The 20,934-nt window shown below is 41.3% G+C and overlaps 1 protein-coding gene across 1 annotated transcript in view; it reads right to left on the bottom strand.

Moving 5' to 3' along the window:
- LOC126470756 (galanin receptor 2a-like) overlaps nt 1-20,934 on the bottom strand; it is a 184,212-nt gene that overhangs the window by 20,615 nt on the left and 142,663 nt on the right. Inside the window, exon 4 of the mRNA XM_050098763.1 lies at nt 14,686-14,894. Coding sequence (XP_049954720.1) covers nt 14,686-14,894 — 209 coding nt within the window. The remainder of the gene's footprint in view (nt 1-14,685; nt 14,895-20,934) is intronic.

Here is a 20,934-nt window from a genome sequence, read left to right as displayed (position 1 = left end):
CAAAAACTTTGTAATGCTCCAAAATAGCTCATCCAGATATGTCAAAGGCATTTTACTTGGGGTGTGATGCTTTGGATTATGGACTAGGGGTCCATTTATATAAAAAAGATGAGAAAAAAGGAAAGGAATAATTAGAACCATTGCTTTTGGTAGTCAGGTGTTGAATGAAAAAGAACAGAAGTAGTCAATAATGGAGAAGGAAGCATCAGAAGTAGTGTATCATTTTGCTAAATTTAGACATTATTTGAGAAGACGAAAATTTATTGTAGTAACAGATCACAAGGCTTTGTCATCTATGTTAACATGCAGACTGTGGCATAACAGATCAATGTGATGGATGCTTGCTCCATGAGAATCTAATTTCGATATTCACTGCATACCAAGAACTTCACAGACAGTGCCAGATGCGCTATCTCAAATGCATGTAGGATTAGAAGAACATTTTGCACCTCCTTTGCCAACAAAAAGCAAGATTTATCTGATAAAAGGGGTTATACAGGAAGGGGCAGCGTGCAGAGTAGTAAGGAACATCTAAGAGAGCAAAACGAGGGTGAAAAGTTAGTGCTACTTAAAAGTAAGTAGAATAGCACTGGGGAAGACAAGATCACGGCATATTACCTTTTGCATGATGGAGTGTTATGCCATAGAAACAATGTAAATGAGGAGGAATGGAGGGTGTGCATTCTGGAACAAAGTATAACGTTCATAATATGGTATACCAATCTCAGCTGTGGACATTTTGGTCTCAGGAAATATATGGAAAAATCATGGCAAGATTGCTAGTTTTTTGACATGACAAGATGGATAAAGAAACTGTTGAAGAATTATGAGACATGTCAGAAAACGAAGACTGTTACAATACAGCACAAAGGGTTTGTGCATGTAGTACTGCCAAAGGAACCCAAGGAAGCAATTGCTGTAAATCTCCTGGGCCCACTCCCGAAATCTAGTGGTGCAATGACATATGTATTTGTGGCAATTGAGTTAGTCTTTCAATACTTTGAGGAAAGCAACAGGAGGTGAAGTTGGAAAAAAAGTTGGCCAAAGTCTATTTTCATAATTCATGCCTACCAAAGTACATAATAATAAGTGACAATGGGAGTCAGTTCACTAGAAAGGCATGGACCAATGTGTTGAAGCAATATAGAGTAGACCCAACAGATAGAGCGGGTTTCACAATTCGCATTACACACTTCTAGAGGTTTTAGAGGGAACTTATCAAGTTTTTCATAGGAACCCATGTCCAGAAACATTTGTTTCCATTTTACGAGGAAACAACACAATCAGATTTCACTCCTATTAATTGCAGTGTTACAACAGCTGTTTGATATGATGACCACCATGTTCAAATGGTTCGAATGGCTCTGAGCACTATGGGACTTAACATCTGAGGTCATTAGTCCCCTAGAACTTAGAAGTACTTAAACCTAACTAATCTAGCGACATCACACACAGCCATGCCCGAGGCAGGATTCAAACCTGTGACCGTAGTGGTCTCGCGGTTCCAGACTGAAGTGCCTAGAACCTCTCGGCCACGCCAGCCGGCCACCATGTTCAGTGCACACAGTTTATCTGCACAGCAAGTTTGCACAAACTCTGTCCAAAATGTGTGATGTATGGATAATGACATCTGCTGCACCCATGATCCATACAATTAGATCTTCCTCTGACTGGACAGGGGTCTCATAAACAAGAATCTTCATGTGGCCCCACAAGAAAATGTCCAAAGGATTAAATCGGGGAATCTCGGTGGCCAAGCTTGTGGTCTACCTCGACTGATCCACCTATCCCTGTAGATTTTATTCAAATGATTTTGGATGAGAACTGTAAAATATACTGCCACACCATCATGCTGGAACCACAACTTGTTCTGAATCTCCAATGGCACATCTTCCAAAAACTCCACCAGCACCTGCTGCAGGAACATCAAGAACCTGGCACCCATTAGGTGGGGTGGAAGGATGTATGGCCCAATCACATGACCATCATAGATACTTGCCCAGGCACTGATGCCAAAGGAGTGTTGAAATCTTTGTGTACATGTGGCTTTGGGGTTTTCTTGATCCCGAATGTGGCTATTTCAAGTATTCAAAACACAGTCTTTGTTGAAATGTACTTCATCGGTGAACAAAATTTACCTTGGAAACTGAGGAAAATCCGCACAACAGTCTAAAAAAACAAGTACAGAAATTGACCTGTGGCACAGAATCCGCCAGGTCCTGACAAGGACCTGACATGGGAAGAAAAAACTGAAAAGGCCAAGTAAATTGTTATTAGGGGAGCTGAAGTACTAGGACAAATTGACTAGCTTGTGCATCTAGTAGTGTACAGCATTGCCCGCTGTGAATGCAACCAATGGTCAGCACCTCTTGGCGTCACTGGGAAGACAGCACTGTAGTGCTAAGTAGTAAGCGTGGTGTTGGTTCCTTGGTTACTTCTCGCACTGACCATTAATAGTTCTACTTTTTAACTCTGATAGTTTTAAAACAACTACTCTTCGAATTAGTCAAGCTGAAAGCGCTTCACACTAATATGATTAAAAAATAGAATATGACTGTACAAATTATGAGAACGTTCACAGACAGTTTTGCAGTTCCACGTAGTTGCGTATGTTTATCGATTAAAATAATTATCAGGATATCATAAACACCATTTTCACCATAGTAATGTTTCGCATCAAATTGTTGTTTTTGTTGTTGTGGGCTTCAGTCCTGAGACTGGCTTGATGCAGCTCTCCATGCTACTCTATCCTGTGCAAGCTTCTTCATCTCCCAGCACGTACTGCAGCCTACATCCTTCTGAATCTGCTTAATGTATTCATCCCTTGGTCTCCCTCTAAGATTTTTACCCTCCACGCTGCCCTCAAATACTAAATTGGTGATCCCTTGGTGCCTCAAAACATGTCCTACCAACCGATCCCTTCTTCTAATCAAGTTGTGCCACAAACTCCTCTTCCCCACAATCCTATTCAGTACCTCCTCATTAGTTATGTGGTCTACCCATCTAATCTTCAGCATTCTTCTGTAGCACCACATTTCGAAAGCTTCTATTCTCTTCTTGTCTGAACTATTTATCATCCATGTTTCACTTCCATACATGGTTACACTCCATACAAATACTTTCAGAAACGACTTCCTGACACTTAAATCTATACTCAATGTTAACAAATTTCTCTTCTTCAGAAATGTTTTCCTTGCCATTGCCAGTCTACATTTTATACCCCCTCTACTTCGACCATCATCAGTTATTTTGCTCCCCAAATAGCAATACTCATTTACTACTTCAAGTGTCTCATTTCCTAATCTAATTCCCTCAGCATCACCCGACTTAATTCGACTACATTCCATTATCCTTGTTTTGCTTTTGTTGATGTTCATCTTATATCCTCCTTTCAAGACACTGTCCATTCCGTTCAACTGCTCTTCCAAGTCCTTTGCTGTCTCTGACAGAATTACAATGTCGTCGGCGAACCTCAAAGTTTTTATTTCTTCTCCATGGATTTTAATTCCTAATCCGAATTTTTCTTTTGTTTCCTTTACCGCTTGCTCAATATGCAGATTGAATAACATCGGGGATAGACCACAACCATGTCTCACTCCCTTCCCAACCACTGCTTCCCTTTCATGTCCCTTCACTCATATAACTGCCATCTGTTCTCTGTACAAATTGTAAATAGCCTTTCGCTCCCTATATTTTACCCCTGCCACCTTCAGCATTTCAAAGAGAGTATTCTAGTCAACATTCTCAAAAGCTTTCTGTAAGTCTACAAATGCTAGAAACGTAGGTTTGTCTTTTCTTAATCTAGCTTCTAAAATAAGTCATAGGGTCAGTATTGCCTCATGTGTTCCAACATTTCCACGGAATCCAAACTGATCTTCCCCAAGGTCTGCTTCTACCAGTATTTCCTTTCGTCTGTAAAGAATTCGCGTTAGTATTTTGCATCTGTGACTTATTAAACTGTTAGTTCGGTAATTTTCACATCTGTCAACGCCTACTTTCTTTGGGATTGGAATTATTATATTCTTCTTAAAGTCTGAGGGTGTTTCGCCTGTCTCATACATTTTGCTCACCAGATGGTAGAGTCTTGTCAGGACTGGATCTCCCAAGGCCGTCAGTAGCTCTAATGGAATGTTGTCTACTCCCGGGGCCTTGTTTCGACACAGGTCTTTCAGTGCTCTGTCAAACTCTTCACGAAGTATCATATCTCCCTTTTCGTCTTCGTCTACATCCTCTTCCATTTCCATAATATTGTCCTCAAGTACATCGCCCTTGTATAGACCCTCTATATACTCCTTCCACCTTTTTGCTTTCCCTTCTTTGCTTAGAACTGGGTTTCCATCTGAGCTCTTGGCATTCAAACAAGTGGTCCTCTTTTCTTTAATTTTCCTGTAGGCGGTATCTATCTTACCTCTAGTGATATAAGCCTCTACATCTTTACATTTGTCCTCCAAACATCCCTGCTTAGCCATTCTGCACTTCCTATCGATCTCGTTTTTGAGACGTTTGTATTCCTTTTTGCCTGCTTCATTTACTGCATTTTTATATTTTCTCCTTTCATCAATTAAATTCAATATTTCTTCTATCACCCAAGGATTTCTACTAGCCCTCGTCTTTTTACCTACTTGATGCTCTGCTGCCTTCACTACTTCATCCCTCAAAGCTGCCCATTCTTCTTCTAATGTATTTCTTTCCCCCGGGATGGTTCCTTTGAAAGGGCACGGCCGATTTTCCTTCCCATCCTTCCCTCACCCGAGCTTGCGCTCCGTCTCTAATGACCTCGTTGTCGATGGGACGTTAAACACTAATCTCCTCCTCCTCCTCCTCCTTTCCCCCATTCTTGTCAATTGTTCCCTTATGCTCTCCCTGAAACTCTGTACAACCTCTGGTTTAGTCAGTTTATCCAGGTCCCATCTCCTTAAATTCCCACCTTTTTGCAGTTTTAATCTACAGTTCATAACCAATAGATTGTTTTCAGAGTCCACATCTGCCCCTGGAAATGTCTTACAATTTAAAACCTGGTTCCTAAATCTCTGTCTTACCATTATATAATCTATCTGAAACCTGTCAGTTTCTCCAGGCTTCTTCCATGTATACAACCTTCTTTTATGATTCTTGAACCAAGTGTTAGCTATGATTAAGTTGTGCTCTGTGCAAAATTCCACCAGGCGGCTTCCTCTTTCATTTCTTACCCCCAATCCATATTCATCTACTATGTTTCCTTCTCTTCATTTTCCTACTATCGAATTCCAGTCACTCATGACTATTAAATTTTCGTCTCCCTTCACTATCTGAATAATTTCTTTTATCTCATCATACATTTCTTCAATTTCTTCGTCATATGCAGAGCTAGTTGGCATATAAACTTGTACTACTGTAGTAGGCGTGGGCTTCATGTCTATCTTGGCCACAATAATGCATTCACTATGCTGTTTGTGGTAGCTTACCTGCGTTCCTATTGTTTTATTCATTATTAAACCTACTCCTGCATTACCCCTATTTGATTTTGTTTTTATAACCCTGTATTCACCTGATCAAAAATCTTGTTCCTCCTGCCACCGATCTTCACTAATTCCCACTATATCTAACTTTAACCTATCCATTTCACTTTTTAAATTTTCTAACCTACCTGCCCGATTAAGGGATCTGACATTCCACGCTCCGATCCGTAGAACACCAGTTTTCTTTCTCCTGATAACGACATCCTCCCGAGTAGTCCCTGCCCGGAGGTCCAAAAGGGGGACTATTTTATCTCCGGAATATTTTACCCGAGAGGACGCCATCGTCATTTATCCATACAGTAAAGCTCCATGCCCTCGGGAAAAATTACGGCCGTAGTTTCCCTTTACTTTCAGCCATTCGCATTACCAGCAAGGCCGTTTTGGTTAGTGTTCCAAGGCCAGATTAGTCAATCATCCAGACTGTTGCCCCTGCAACTACTGAAAAGGCTGCTGCCCCTCTTCAGGAACCATACGTTTGTCTGGCCTCTCAGCAAATACCTCTCAGTTGTGGTTGCACCTACGGTACCGCTATCTGTATCACTGAGGCACACAAGCCTCCCCACGGCAAGGTCTATGGTTTAAGGTGGGGGGGGGGGGTCACATCAGATACACAACGAAAAAAATCGTTTGGTTTAAACGATGTTAGCGCAATAGGTTGAATCTGTGAATGCTAAAAGAGACTTAGCTCCGAGCAGGTTTCTTCTTGCTGCATTCTTCTTAATAGCCACCCATTTAGCATTCATGTTTAGACACCTGATCCCAATCAAAGTCCTCGGTTTCACATACAAGGAAATGGCTTTTGTTAATTTTGTCAAAGTGTGACTATATGAGTATTTCCATAACCTATTTGTACTTCAAAATCCTTTCTCTGTGGAAAGCTGCGAAAATATGCTGGAACTCGAGTAATGTACCCGGCCACTCAGGTGATGGATATGAGATCTCGTTTAGAAATCACAGTCGCCTAGTCTTGATCCGCGATTTGTTTTTTAGCAGATTTGGCCTCCCAGTGAACTGTCCATGATCTTGCATTTGAAGGCACGGCTAGGTACTGTGTGCTGTATCTTCAGTGAGACATACTGAACTGTTGTTGTCAATATTTAGTTAGGAACCATTCTCTGGGCTTCTATTTTGAAGTTGTTACCAATTAAACTGGCACCTAGTTTGTAGCACTGGCAAGAAAATTTTCATAATATCCGTAGGAGCTTGTGCTACGTTCTTAGGTATTTGCTGGGTATGAGTGAGTAAAATTGAGACACCTGCCATGGCTAATACAAGAAGCTATGGGCTGGCCAGGTGAAGTTACATCAGGGGCAACTTGCTGATATGATAAGTACTGCCCCTGAGTCACAGAGCAGTTACTTCATAACCCAGCATGGCAGAGGGACCACGGTCATGACACTGTCAATGCAGCGAAAAAGAGAAGCCACTGGATGAGTTAGACTGCTTTACATCCGAGCCACAGTCCTGTTATGACTTACGTGATAGAAACCGATGCTTTAGCTAAACAAGGATGGCCCAAGCCTGTATAAGTAATCGTCATTTGTAGTCAGAGGTATTTCAGTCTACCAGCCACTAGCTCTGAGGAGGTTCTATGACAGTTCGCGAGTCTACAAGGAGCAAGAGGTCATCTCCTCTGGACTCTGCCACTGCTAGCTGCGGGACTACTGTTCACGTTAAGTCCAGTGCTGTGGACTTAACGCCCTCCAACCATAGTGCCTCCTGGGGGCCTACCTTAACCGCTGCCGGACTCGTACCCAGCAGGCAGCCTACTGTTCAAGCCTGGGGCTGTGCAGGCACCATCGCCTGTACGGGAAAACTCCTTAAAGCCGTCGGCACACGGACCGTGCATCCGAACGTTGAGCGTTGAGCGTGCCGAGTTTCTGATGCCATAGCGTGGAATAGCACGTTCGGGAGTCTTTCCGAACGTGCAGAGCAATATCTGGCATGTCAGATATTCTGAGCGAGCGTCTGAGCGTTGACCAATGAGATGGCACAACGCTACCGACGTCACACGCACGCCGTCCCTCTTCATTACAGAGTTGTGAGGCGCCATATTGGCATTCATTTCGAGCCTATATCTACATATGCCGTTTCTGAGCACCAGCAAATTGAGAATCACTGGGAAACCCGTTGTTAACTCTGTGATTCGTTCCAACAAAATAATGAGAAACATCATATTCGTGGCAAAAGAATGATTGTAACTTGCGTATTATGAGAGTAGGCTATTTGAAGGCAGCGACACACTGAAGATCCACCCAAAACGCTTTGTCCTTGGTACAATTTGTTATACTTAAATTTCAATTAGTAACATATCTACGATTATGGTTTTCAGCAAGGGTAACATACTATGATTAGGTGGAGAGGCTGTGTTGTTGGCTTAGCGTAATGAGAAGAATCCTTGTCTTGAAGTGCGTTGTTTGTTGGGGCAGTGGTTTGCGTCTTGTCCCATCTAAATTTTTATCCTAACATTCGCGTTTTTATTAGGTTCTGATACTTTATTATTAGTTTAATATAAGTATATAACTATAATATTTGATGTTATGCAAATATAAGTTCACCGTTTTTTTTTAGGGGTAACTTTGTTCGATTGGCGTAATCTACTAGACAGCTTGCGCTACCTGTATAAAGACAGCTTGCTCCTTTTTCTTTTACGCTTCGTAATTCACATGTTGGAAAGCTTCTGCTACTGGGTAGTAAAAGTGATAAAGTAAGACTGACCTTGGGGTTTTACTAAAATGTGGTAATGATGAAATAATAAACATTATTTATTATTCTTATGCGGAGAAGTATTCCAGATTTGTACTGCACTGTTTGTAATGGAACTTATATAAGCCTATGTCCTTATTGATTCGACATGGTACTTTCCTTTTCGTGGACAATGGAGGAAATGTGCCTTTTTATAGAGCTAACGTGGGAATTTTACGCGGGCCCGTTGAGCAAACAGTGTGATTTACGAATTAGAAATATCCCTCAACTGCCCCTGGAGTGCGTTGCGATTGCGTATACCACGTTGGGGCCCACGTACCGTATGCACAAGTCGCATCGTTCCTGAGCGTTCAGCAGCACATTGAACCTGGCACGCTCAACGTTAATGTTCGACAGCACGGTCCGTGTGCCGACGGCTTAAGCTGTCGGCACACGGACTCGTGCATCCGAACGTTGAGTGTTGAGAGTGCTGAGTTTCTGACGTCATAGCGTGGAACAGCACGTTCGGGAGTCTTTCCGATCGTGCAGAGCAGTATCTGGCATGTCAGATATTCTGAGCGAGCGTCTGAGCGTTGACCAATGAGATGACACAACGCCACCTACGTCACACGCACGCCGTCTCCCTTCAGTACAGAGTTGTGAGGCGCCATATTGGCATTCATTTCAAGCCTATATGTATATATGCCGTTTCTGAGCACCAGTAAACTGAGAATCACTGGAAAACTCGTTAACTGTGTGATTCGTTGCAATAAAATAATGAGAAACATCATATTCGTGGCAAAAGAACGATTGTAACTTGCGTATTATGAGAGTAGGCTATTTAAAGGCAGCGACACACAGAAGATCCATCGAAAACACATTGTTCTTGGTACAATTTGTTATAATTAAATTTCAATTAGTAACATATCTACGATTAAGGTTTTCAGCACGCCGTAAGAGAATGTGATTAGATTTAACAGGTGTGTTGTTGGATTAGCATAATAAGTAGCGTCACTCTCTGGTGATGAATTGTTTAATAGGGCCCTGGTTCGCGTATGGACACTTCCGAACTTTTTTTCCAAACATTCGCGTTTTTATTAGGTTCTGATACTTTATTATTAGTTTAATATAAGTATATACTATAATATTTGATGTTATGTAAATATAAATTCACCTTAGTTTGAGGGGTGACTTTGTTCGATTGGCTTAATCAACAGGACAGCTTGAGCTACCTGTGTAGACATATTTTGCGCCTTTTTTCTTTTACGCTTCGTAATTCACATGTTGCAAAGATTCTGCTGCTGTGTAGGAATAGTGATCAAGTAAGACTGACCGTGGGGTTTCACGAAAATGTGGGAATGATGAAATAATGTTTATCTTATGCGGAGAAGTATTCCAAATTTGTACCACACTGTTTGTAATGGATCTTTTATAAGCCTGTGTGCTTATTGATTGGACATGGTACTTTCCTTTTCGTGGACGATAGAGGAAACGTGCGTTTTAATAGAGCTAACGTGGGAATTTTACGCGAGTCCGTTGAGTAAACAGTGTGATTTGCGAACTAGAAACAACCCTCAACTACCGCTGGAGTGCGTTGCGATCGCGTATACCACGTTGGGGCCCACGTACCTTATGCGCAAGTCGCATCGATCCTGAGCGTTCAGCAGCACGTCGAACTTGGTACGCTCAACGTTAACGTTCGACAGCATGGTCCGTGTGCCGACGGCTTTACTCTGCTCGTGTGGGCAGACACTGCTGCTGCCGTGAGCCATCGTATCCATTCTGGATCCACGGCGTAATTCCACGCGCCCTTCCTGTGCTGGAAGGAAGTCTCTTGTCTGCACTGCGAGCCGCCGCCCGCTGCCGCGGTCAGTTTCCTTGCAGAATCGCTGCCGTCATCACCACCGGTCGCACGATACTGCCAGCCTTCCCACTGACTGCCGTGCCCCCTCGCAGACTGTGTACAGCTTATGTACTTCTCTGAGTATCATCACGATTTTGAAGTTGATGAAGAATAAATGAATGTTTTACTAATGATGTTTTCATGACAACACTTATGACGGCTTCCAGGAATCCTCAGCACTCCACTTTACCTCGCCAAAGTAGAGGTCATACCAATGTCTCTGCAGCAGTGGTCGTCAAACGTTTTTGCTCATGAGCCAATACTGGTGCTGTGGGGCGGCACCTAGGACCGCATATGTGGGGATGTTATTGTCAATTGATAACTTACATAAATTAGTATGTTACGAGCTCACAGTACTATACACGCAGACTAAGTTGACTCTCGGCGCGGTGGCTGATGGGAGCGATCGTAAAGGCTTTTCTCATTCATTGTCGCTCCATCTGCCACCGCGCTGAATGTCAACTTATTTGGCACTATCTATAGTTAGGGCAAGGTAAGTTGGCCACCGGACCCGAAATAGCTGCTGGTCGTTAAAAGTTGCCACCATTCGGAACACTTCGTGTCTGTTCTCTGTTTCTCTGTTTCTCTCCATTTCTCTCCATACTACGTCCACTACTGTTTCTTGTGTATATTAATGACCTGCATCTGTTACATTACCAGATGCCAAGTTTGTCTTATTTGCAGATGATACAAACATTGCAATAAATAATAAATCAAATATAAATTTAGAAAGAGCAGCTAATCAAATTTTTACTGATGTTAATAAGTGGTTCATAACCAATTCACTGTCATTAAACTTTGAAAAGACCTACTATGTGCAATTCAGAACTTCCAAGAGATTTCCTTCTGGTGTGTGTATAAAATATGACGACATGGAAACAGGAGAAGTTGAGAATGTAAAATTCTTGGGATTACAACTTGATAATAAATTCAGTTGGGAGCAACGTACTAACGAACTGCTAAAGCGCCTAAAGAAGTCTGTGTATGCAATGCGAATGATGTCAGACATAGGCGATATAAATATAAAAAACTGGCATATTTTGCTTATTTTCACTCCATTATGTCATATGGTATCATATTTTGGGGTAACTCCACAAACAGAGAAAAAAATTTTAGAGTACAGAAGCGTATAATAAGAGTAATGAGTAGTGTAAATCCAAGAACATCATGTCGAAACCTATTCAAAGAATTGGGCATATTAACCACAGCTTCTCAGTATATTTATTCCTTAATGAAGTTTGTTGTAAATAATGCATCTCTTTTTCCAACTAATTGCTTTGTATGCAGTATCAATACTAGGAATAAGAACAATATACATAAAGATTTAAAATCACTTACTCTTGCCCAGAAAGGAGTCCAGTATTCAGCAACGCATATTTTCAATAAGTTACTAGCAACCATTAAGAGTTTAGTTTCAAACAAGGCACAATTTAAACATAATCTGAAAGAATTTTTGGTGGGCAACTCCTATTCCATCCATGAGTTTCTCAACAAGTGCAGTAGACCATTTTAATGAAATTTTACTATACTTTAATTTTTGACAATACTTGGTTGTAACAGCCAAGTAACTACCTACTGTGTGAATGATGGATGTATGGAAAGCAGATGTAAGTCTTAAGTCTGTAAATAGTGAAAGTTTAATTCTAAATCTTGTCCATAATCTGACTGTTCTTAACTGAGGATCACTGAAATGAATAATTTACTTTAATTTTTGACAATACTTGGTTGTAATAGCCAAGAAACTAGCAAATGTCTGAATGATGAATTTAATGAAAGCAGATGCATGTATTAAACCTGTAAATATTAGAAGTTGAAATTTAATTAATGTATATAATTTTACTGTTTATTGACTGAGGATCATTAAAATTAATGAAACTCAAGTTTTTCTAATTACATTTTTGTAATGTGTTTATCTGACATGTTTGGGTCTATGGAATGAATAATTAATCTAAGCTAATCTAATCTTCGGATTGTTGCTGCCCTCAGAAATCCTAAAACTGTAACACCGCAACTGCCTGACGAAGTGTTGTTGCAGTTGTCTGTGAGAGTGAATGATTAATTGATTCGTAACAGTAACTTTACTTATCTTCAAATGCATTACGTAGTAGGAGACATGTTCACAAACGTTTACTAAATGTTTGGATGTCATTGACTCACTGCATTGTATTACAACAGCCTTAAATTAATTTCATATTGCTTGCTACGATCTGGGTGGCTAAATCGTTCGCCCGCATTGTCCAGAATGTTCCTCAAACCAGTCGCGAACAGTCATAATCTGGTGACATGGCGCATTGTAACCCATAAAAATTCCATCGTTGTTTTGGAACATTTAGTCCATGAATGGCTGCAAATGCTCCCCAGGTAGCCGAACGGAACCATTTCTAGTCAGTGATCGGTTCGGAGCTCACTCCATTCTATGCAACACAGCCTATACCATTGTGGATCCACAAATAGCTTTCACAGTGCCTTGTTCACAATTTGGGTCAATAGCTTCGAGGGGTCTGCGCCACTCCCGAACCCTACCATCAGCTCTTACCAACTGAACTCGGGACACATCTGACCAGGTCATGGTTTTCTAATCTTCGAGTCCAAACGATATGGTCACCAGCCCAGGAGTCCGCCCCAATAGCTGAATGATCAGCGTGACAGACTGCCGTCCTAAGGGACCCGGGTTCGATTGACGGCTGCGTCGGGGATTTTCTCCGCTCCGGGACTGGGTGTTGTGTTATCTTCATCATCATTTCATCCCCATCTGGCTTGCAGGTCGCCCAATGTGGAGTCGAATGTAATGAGACCTGCACCAAGACGGCCGGACCTGCCCCAAAGGGGCCTCCCGGCCCATGACGCCAAACACTCATTCCATTACCAGCCCAGGAGACGGCTGCAGGCGATGTCGTGGTGTTAGCAGAGGCACTCGCGTCGGTCGTCTCCTGCAATAGCCAGTTAACGGCATATGTCGCCGCACTGAACTACAGGTACGTTTGTCGCACGTCCCAATTTGATTTTTGCGGTTATTTCACGCAGCGTTGCTTGTGTGTTACCACAGACAACTCTACGCAAACGCCGCTGTTCTACATCTACACCCATACTCCGCAAGCCACCTGACCGTGTGTGGCGGAGGGTACTTTGAGTACCACTATCGGTTCTCCCTTCTATTCCAGTCTCGTATTGTTCGTGGAAAGAAAGATTGTCGGTATGCCTCTGTGTGGGCTCTAATCTCTCTGATTTTATCCTCATGGTCTCTTCGCGAGATACACGTAGGAGGGAGCAATATACTGCTTCACTCCTCGGTGAAGGTATGTTCTCGAAACTTCAACAAAAGCCCGTACCGAGCTACTGAGCGTCTCTCCTGCAGAGTCTTCCACTGGAGTTTATCTATCATCTCCGTAACGCTTTCGCGATTACTAAATGATCCTGTAACGAAGCGCGCTGCTCTCCGTTGGATCTTCTCTATCTCTTCTATCAACCCTATCTGGTACGGATCCCACACTGGTGAGCAATATTGAAGCAGTGGGTGAACAAGTGTACTGTAACCGACTTCCTTTGTTTTCGGACTGCATTTCCTTAGTATTCTTCCAATGAATCTCAGTCTGGCATCTGCTTTACCGACGATCAACTTTATATGATCATTCCATTTTAAATCACTCCTAATGCCTACTCCCAGATAATTTATGGAATTAACTGCTTCCAGTTGCTGAACTGCTATATTGTAGCTAAATGATAAAGGATCTTTCTTTCTATGTATTCGCACCACATTACACTTGTCTACATTGAGATTCAATTGCCATTCCCTGCATCATGCACATCTGTTCGACGTCCCTTCTTGAAAACGGGGATGACCCGTGCCCTTTTCCAATCCTTTGGAAGCTACGCTCTTCTAGAGTCCTACGGTACACCGCTGCAAGAAGGGAGGCAAGTTTCTTCGCGTACTCTGTGTAAAATCGAACTGGTATCCCATCACGTCCAGCGGCCTTTCCTCTTTTGGGCGATTTTGTTTTTCTATCCCTCTGTCATCTATTTCGACATCTACCAGTTTGTCATCTGTGCGAAAATCTAGAGAAGGAACTACAGTGCAGTCTTCCTCTGTGAAACAGCTTTGGAAAGAGACATTTAGTATTTCGGCCTTTAGTCTGTCATCCTCTGTTTCAATACCATTTTGCTCACAGAGTGTCTGGACATTTTGTTTTGATCCACCTACCGCTTTGACGTAAGACCAAAATTTCTTAGGATTTTCTTCTCTCGGTCATTACGTGAAAGCCCTCGGTCATTGCGTTGTCCGTGCTGAGAATAACGCCTGAAATTTGGTATTTTCGGCACACTCTTGACACTGTGAATCTCGGAATACTGAATTACCTATCGATTTTCGAAATGGAATGTCCCGCGCGCGTAGGTCCAACAACCATTCCATGAGCAACTGACATTGGTTATTTCTTAATTGTCACTTTACTGCTAATTCCTCTCAACTTTTCTGACATTTTAAGAAGTAACCAACGATGGGGATTAAAATTCTGACGGCAAAGAAAAAGGCAAGGAGCGGAAATAAGTAATAGAAGTGCGTGTTGTGTAGCCGGACACACAAGAATTTCAGTAGATGCGTACCTGATGCTGTTGGTGAGGACCTGCATGCTGCGCGTGCTCTTCCAGAGTTCGACAATGACGCAGCTGTAGCAGAAGAGCATGAGCACGCCCGGCGCCCCGAACAGCAACACCAGCTGGTAAACGGCCAGGCTGAGACCACCCACCGTGTCGGCGCAGTGGTGTATCGTCACATTCACTATCATGTTGGTGTACAGCATCGCGTAAGTACCCTGCAACAGCACCATTAAATGAAACACCACACTGCAAATAATGAACACGCGCGGCAATCATGAGAACTCTGGTCCGTCTATTACATCCAAATATGTTTCAGCACCTTGGGGGCTATCCTCAGTAGGTGCTTTATTACGGTCTTGTTCTCCAGACTGTTAGGCACTGCGTGACCATCTTTCTGCAATTTTACAGCTTGCCACAGCTATTTTCGTGGCATTTGTCCTCTGTCCTCATGCGCACGCTCGTCTGTTACAGGAAAAAAAAGAGGTACTGAATTACACTTTCAAGCTCAGACATGGATGTGTCTTTGTGAACCTGCGGAGTTTGTATTTCGGAATGTGATTCAGTAAAATTATGTGCCGTCTCTCTGCGTGTGTTTCAGATGAGCAAGCAGGCGGGGATCGGTGGCATGAACATAACTACGGCATAGAAATCTATACTGGGTATAAACGATAACTGTTTGTAACGTACCTTGGTGGTGTAGAGGAGGGGTTCCCAAACTTTGAGAATCCTGGTACTTTGATGGAACACCTTATTTATTTTTAAAAACGAGAAAAACTTGTTTTATTCAGTGATTACTTCAATTTGAAATCATAACTACAGAAATCATAATAAAATTAAAAAAAAACGTAATTAGTATCGTCAAAATGGCGAGACAAAAATCCTCCAAGTTGTTAATAGTTTTTCGCGGCGCACTTCTGCACTTCCCGTGGAGCACTGCTGTTCCGCGGAACACAATTTGGGAAACCCTGGTGTAGGGCAAGTCGAGACGAAGAATTTGATATGGGACGCTTGTGGTCTGTCAGTTCGGGAAACTACATCAAATGGGTCTACAAAGATCACCTAAGCGACAATACATAGGCATCGCGTGAGATTTTCATTGTTCTCTTGCTCTCTTCGCGAAAACTGTTAGTCCTAGAGAAAAAATGTTATGACCTTTTTGTAGTAAATTTGATTTAGTTTAATTTTGCACTGGTGAACGTTTCCGCCGAAGGCCTTTACTTTCGAGTTAGTCTAGGACCACTGCACAAAAAATTTGACTACGCAAATTATTTGCCATATTCGACCTTTTGATTACGCCACGAGCTTAGACGCGCACTTACAAATTGCTAAACTGACGTTTGTGTAAATTTTATATCAGAATTTTGTGAATTTTAGCAGATTCAAATTAGCAATTAAATCGTTTTGTCTAACCTTTCTAAGAAAGCGTTATGCTTGTAAGGGTTTGATTAGATCGAATTCTAAACGAAATTAGGTTTTGCGTAACGTTTACAAACGTCTTTTTTCTTTCATTGCCCTTACTGGAAAGTTTAAATTAATAACGAAATAGCCCACTAAGCCGGTGGCGTAATAGCCCAATCAATGAACATCAAAAACGTCAACCATAGAAAATAATTCACATAGTCGCAAATCTTTGTACAGTGGTAGGATGGAGTACCGTGAACAATATTCCAAAAGGACTAACGGTGAGAGGGTGAGTTGGCGTTTGAAGGTCACTTTTTATGTTTTTCTTGATAAACTCGATAAGTACGGCAATAGCGAAAACGTATCTCAGTTTAAAATTAAATTAAAGCTCCTACAGGAAAGGTCCTATTAATTTTTTCTCTAGGACTAATACTTTGCGTGAAGAGAGCGAGAGAATATTGAGAATCTCTCACTATGTGCATGGGCTGTAGCTTAAATGATTTTTGCTCGCCAATTTGAGATATTTTTCCGACTTGATAGACCGGAAGTGTTCTGTATCAAATTGTTTGTCTCGACTCCCTCTACACTACTGTGGTACGTTTTAAACAATTATCGTTTACATCTTGTAAATAAAGAAAAGATGGTCTTACAATAACTAACAATGTGGAGTATAAGACCGTACCGGTAATAAGAATATCCACTGAGGATGGTGCAAAATTGCTGAAACACGTTTGAGCTCGTAACTGAATAACCGTTGTTTGCATAATGTGTATCTACATCCACACTCTGCAAACCACAGTGAAGGCGTGGTAGAGGGTGTAATAGGAAGACCTGAATTGCTATAATTTAATCTGCAAACACGACTGCTGTAAGAATGTCAAAACCAAATAAATGATGACATGTCAGAGTATTTATGACTCCTTTTATTAGCCCAGTTATAAGGGAAATGACACGCAATACAAGACTGAGACTTGTAGTTTCATCTCACCACACGTAATCCACCAACATTTACTAGCAAAGAAGGCTCACAATGTTTTTTTTTATAATACTTCTACTCGCGCTGTCGAAATGTTAAGAAATCCTTCAAATAAACATTTGCTGAGGAACTGGATAGCATAATATTAAATGACCGCAAAATTCTAGATGACTCGATAGCCATGTGCTACTTTGAAAAATGCTTTAGGTTAGGTTAGGTAGAGGGCACACCGGATGAATCATCTAAAACAAGACAGAGTAATTTCGAAACGATACCTACAATTGAAGTATTTTTTTCAAAAAAGTGAAGTACAGTAAGGGGCTCACAAAGTTAACTTACACAGTAATTCGAGAAACGATGGAAATACGTTTACGAACATCACTTGTACATTTATTAAATGCAGCAACGCACATTTTTGACGAAACTGATAGTAGAGGCGACTTTATTCGATGTAGAGCTTACTGCGGTACTCAATAGCAAACAGTTCATGAGTTATATTTAATTTTCGCTTGTTCCTACTTCGAACAACATGGGGAATAATTCCTCACAGAATCGATAAAGCTTAGGGTGCCGTTCCCTGCAAACATTCTTGGTCCTTTACTAAAGAATGGTAAAGCAGTTGTTAGATTTCAGATAAGATTAACTGCAGTTAGCAATTTTAACATCTGTCCACAGAGCTGCAGACCAGGCGTAATTACCATTTTTTATTGGTTAAAGTTAAAGAAATTACAACTCAGAGCTGTAATTGCTTTAATTTGTAAATGGTCGCTGACTACGCAGTCATGTTTAAAAAATTGTAGTGGTTAATTCAACGACATTGTTTGTGTCTCAAAGGATACTGATTGCACAAACCTGTTGTAAACATGTTTTGTAACGAAAAATTTGTTTATTATTTCTGCATTTAGAAAGTAAGAAGTCATTCCTTTTTTATTTCTGCTATACTGTAAAGAAATATTGTTCAGTTATTTTAAAATCACATGTTCATTTACATGTTCTGTGAAAACAATTTTTGTAATTGTTGGTGGCTAAGTAGTGTAATCGTCGAAGGCTAAATAGTATAATTATGGATGGCTAAATAGTGTATTCATCCTGAAGGCCAAATAAAAAAAAAAGAGCTATGATAATTACACTCAACGAGTGTTATCCCTGCCATTGGAACCACTACTAGCAAGATACTTGAACCTTAACCTCGAGAGTATCAAGTAGGCATGTTGATACTTATGTTTCCATGGTCGCCGGCCGCGGTGGTTGAACGGTTCTAGGCACTTCAGACCGGAACCGCGTGACTGCTATAGTCGCAGGTTCGAATCCTGCCTCGGGCATGGATGTTTGTGGTGTCCGTAGGTTAGTTAGGTTTAGGTAGTTCTAAGTTCTAGGGGACTGATGACCTCCGATGTTAAGTCCCATAGTGCTCAGAGCCATTTGAACCATTTTCTTGTGCGGCTGGTCCCGGCGGAGGTTCGAATCCTCCCTCAAGCATGGGTGTGTGTGTTTGTCCTTGGGATAATTTAGGTTAAGTAGTGTGTAAGCTTAGGGACTGATGACCTTAGCAGTTAAGTCCCATAAGATTTCACACACATTTGAACATTTGAACCATTTTCCATGGTCTTGTGCTAGTGCACCACTGAAGTCAATTGTACGGAGCAAGTTAGATTTTTTGGTGTTTAGAACGGCTGAGAAAGTCGAAATGATCCTTATGTATGGAGAATATTACCTGCATAGACAACAACCACCAGGACAACAATTTACCAAGCTCCTACATGATTTAAGTGTCACACGGTACAAATAAGTTCACGAACTTGTTCGAAATAAACTCGTGGCCGGAATAAATGGCGAAGTTAATTTTCTAGCAGCCATAGCTATTGATCGACACATTTCCTTCTCATCTGTTACGAGAGAAAGTGACATCATTAGATCTAATGAACACTATATTATTCACCGACAAATACTCCATCTGTATCATATCAAAAATGGTTCAAATAGCTCTAAGCACTGTGGGACTTAACATCTGTGGTCATCAGTCCCCTAGACTTAGAACTACTTAAACCTAACTAACCTAATAGTCCAGTGAAACTGTCAGAAAAAAAGCCTGTACTTTGCAAAAGGTGGGGTAGAAGATTTTATTTTTTAACTCGTTCATATTGTTGGAAAGGTTAGAAAACCAAGTTTTTCCAACAAAATTTCTTTTGGGAAAACTTTCTGCAGTCAAAAATATTCGAAAATTTCGGACTTTTTTCAGTTTTTTTCAAAATATCTCAGTTTCATTTGCTCCTATCGCTTTGGCGTCTAATTTCTTTTTTAAAGAGCACAAAATTCTCTACAAATTTCATTTTTACCTTTTTTTCTACTCCAAATATCTATGGAGCTATAGCGCATCAAAAAATACCAATTTTTCAAATTTCGAGCAAAGTGGCGAATTACCTAATTTTTGAACACTGTTATTTCAGTTTCTATTTGTGTCGTATAAACATATTACTCGTAATGTTATTCATTGGAATTTACCATCTCACTCTGCTGCAGGGCCAGGACAAACAGCATCATATTCAGTAACTACGAACACATTCACGTCGGATTGCGTGAAGTTTATTTGTGTTACAATATGTAATACGATTGCACGCACGTGCTGTAAATTTTCTACAGTTGATTGACGTTAATGATCAGTTATAAGAAAAAGTATGTAGGAATTGTTCTTTAGCGGACAAAAGCGTATTTATTCTTTGGCGGGCGGAAGGCGATTATCTCTGGTGATTGTTCACAGCGCACTGACAGCTATTAGCACACAACAATAAGGGTCCTACAGTTTGGAGTCGCTTCCATTCAGTATATGTTGTGGTGCTGAAAATGAGTATGTCTGACATGAATTTGTGTTTCATTTGAGAAAAAACTGTGGTGAGTGGTGGATGCAATGTGAAAAAGAAAGGACTGAGCACACTTAACGATTGTAGTGCTAAACGCAGGGTGTCTGCTCACGCCCGTTTTTTGGAAACGTTCAGTGAAGTGATGGTGCATGAAACATGCTACAAGAAGTACATTAATGAGAGAATGATAGCAGCTAACCTTTGACATCCTCAGGAACCAACAGGCGTGCTACGTCGGTCGCAGGAAAAAGGTCAGTTCAGTTTCAAAGAGAAATGCTTCTTATGTTGAAAAGGGAATTCTGATGACTTGTTAACCAAGCAATCAAGACTGCCATATGCCAAACGAAATTTTGATGGATGGTACCTTATCCACAAAGTGACTTGGACTCGAAATGTTTGCTTCAAGTCAATAGCCCAAAGCTATGTTTCTTACCTACAACGTCAATTTGGACCTCAATTTGCTATTGTATTTGATGGGTATCCATGTGAGGGAGACAAATGTAGCACAAAGAGTGCTGAGAGGATTCGTAGGTCCAAAAAACATTCTTCGGTTGAGGTTGTGGTTGAATCAGAGATGGTGAACCAAGTCCCTCAGGACAAGTTCTTGTACAACGAACGAAACAAGATGCGTTTGATCACACATCTTAAAAAGGAATTTCTGGAGTGTAGCGTTGAAGTGCACCAGGCACAAGAAGATGCTGACGTAATGATTGTAACATCTGTCACTTCAAGAACCAAAGATTTTGGAAGTGTTGTCATTGTCAGAGAAGATGTTGACCTGCTTGTGCTCATGACCGGTTTGGGGCAAGGCATTGAAAACTTATTTTTCTTAAGGCCAGGAAGAGGAAATGCAGAGGACAAGTGGTTTTCCACTGCATCTTACAAGTTTGACAGTGAATATATTCTGTTCACTCACGCCTTTAGCGGATGTGATACAACATCCGCTTTTTTTGGTCAAGGAAAAATTAAGTGCTGCAATATTGTTGCGAAAAATGAACACCTAACCTCAGCGCTTTGCAC

The sequence above is a fragment of the Schistocerca serialis genome, chromosome 3 (assembly GCF_023864345.2).
Source record: "Schistocerca serialis cubense isolate TAMUIC-IGC-003099 chromosome 3, iqSchSeri2.2, whole genome shotgun sequence".
Classification (NCBI taxonomy): Eukaryota; Metazoa; Arthropoda; class Insecta; order Orthoptera; family Acrididae; genus Schistocerca; species Schistocerca serialis.
The sequence above is the reverse complement of the archived record's forward strand: the minus strand, read 5'-3'. Positions and strand labels throughout refer to the sequence as shown.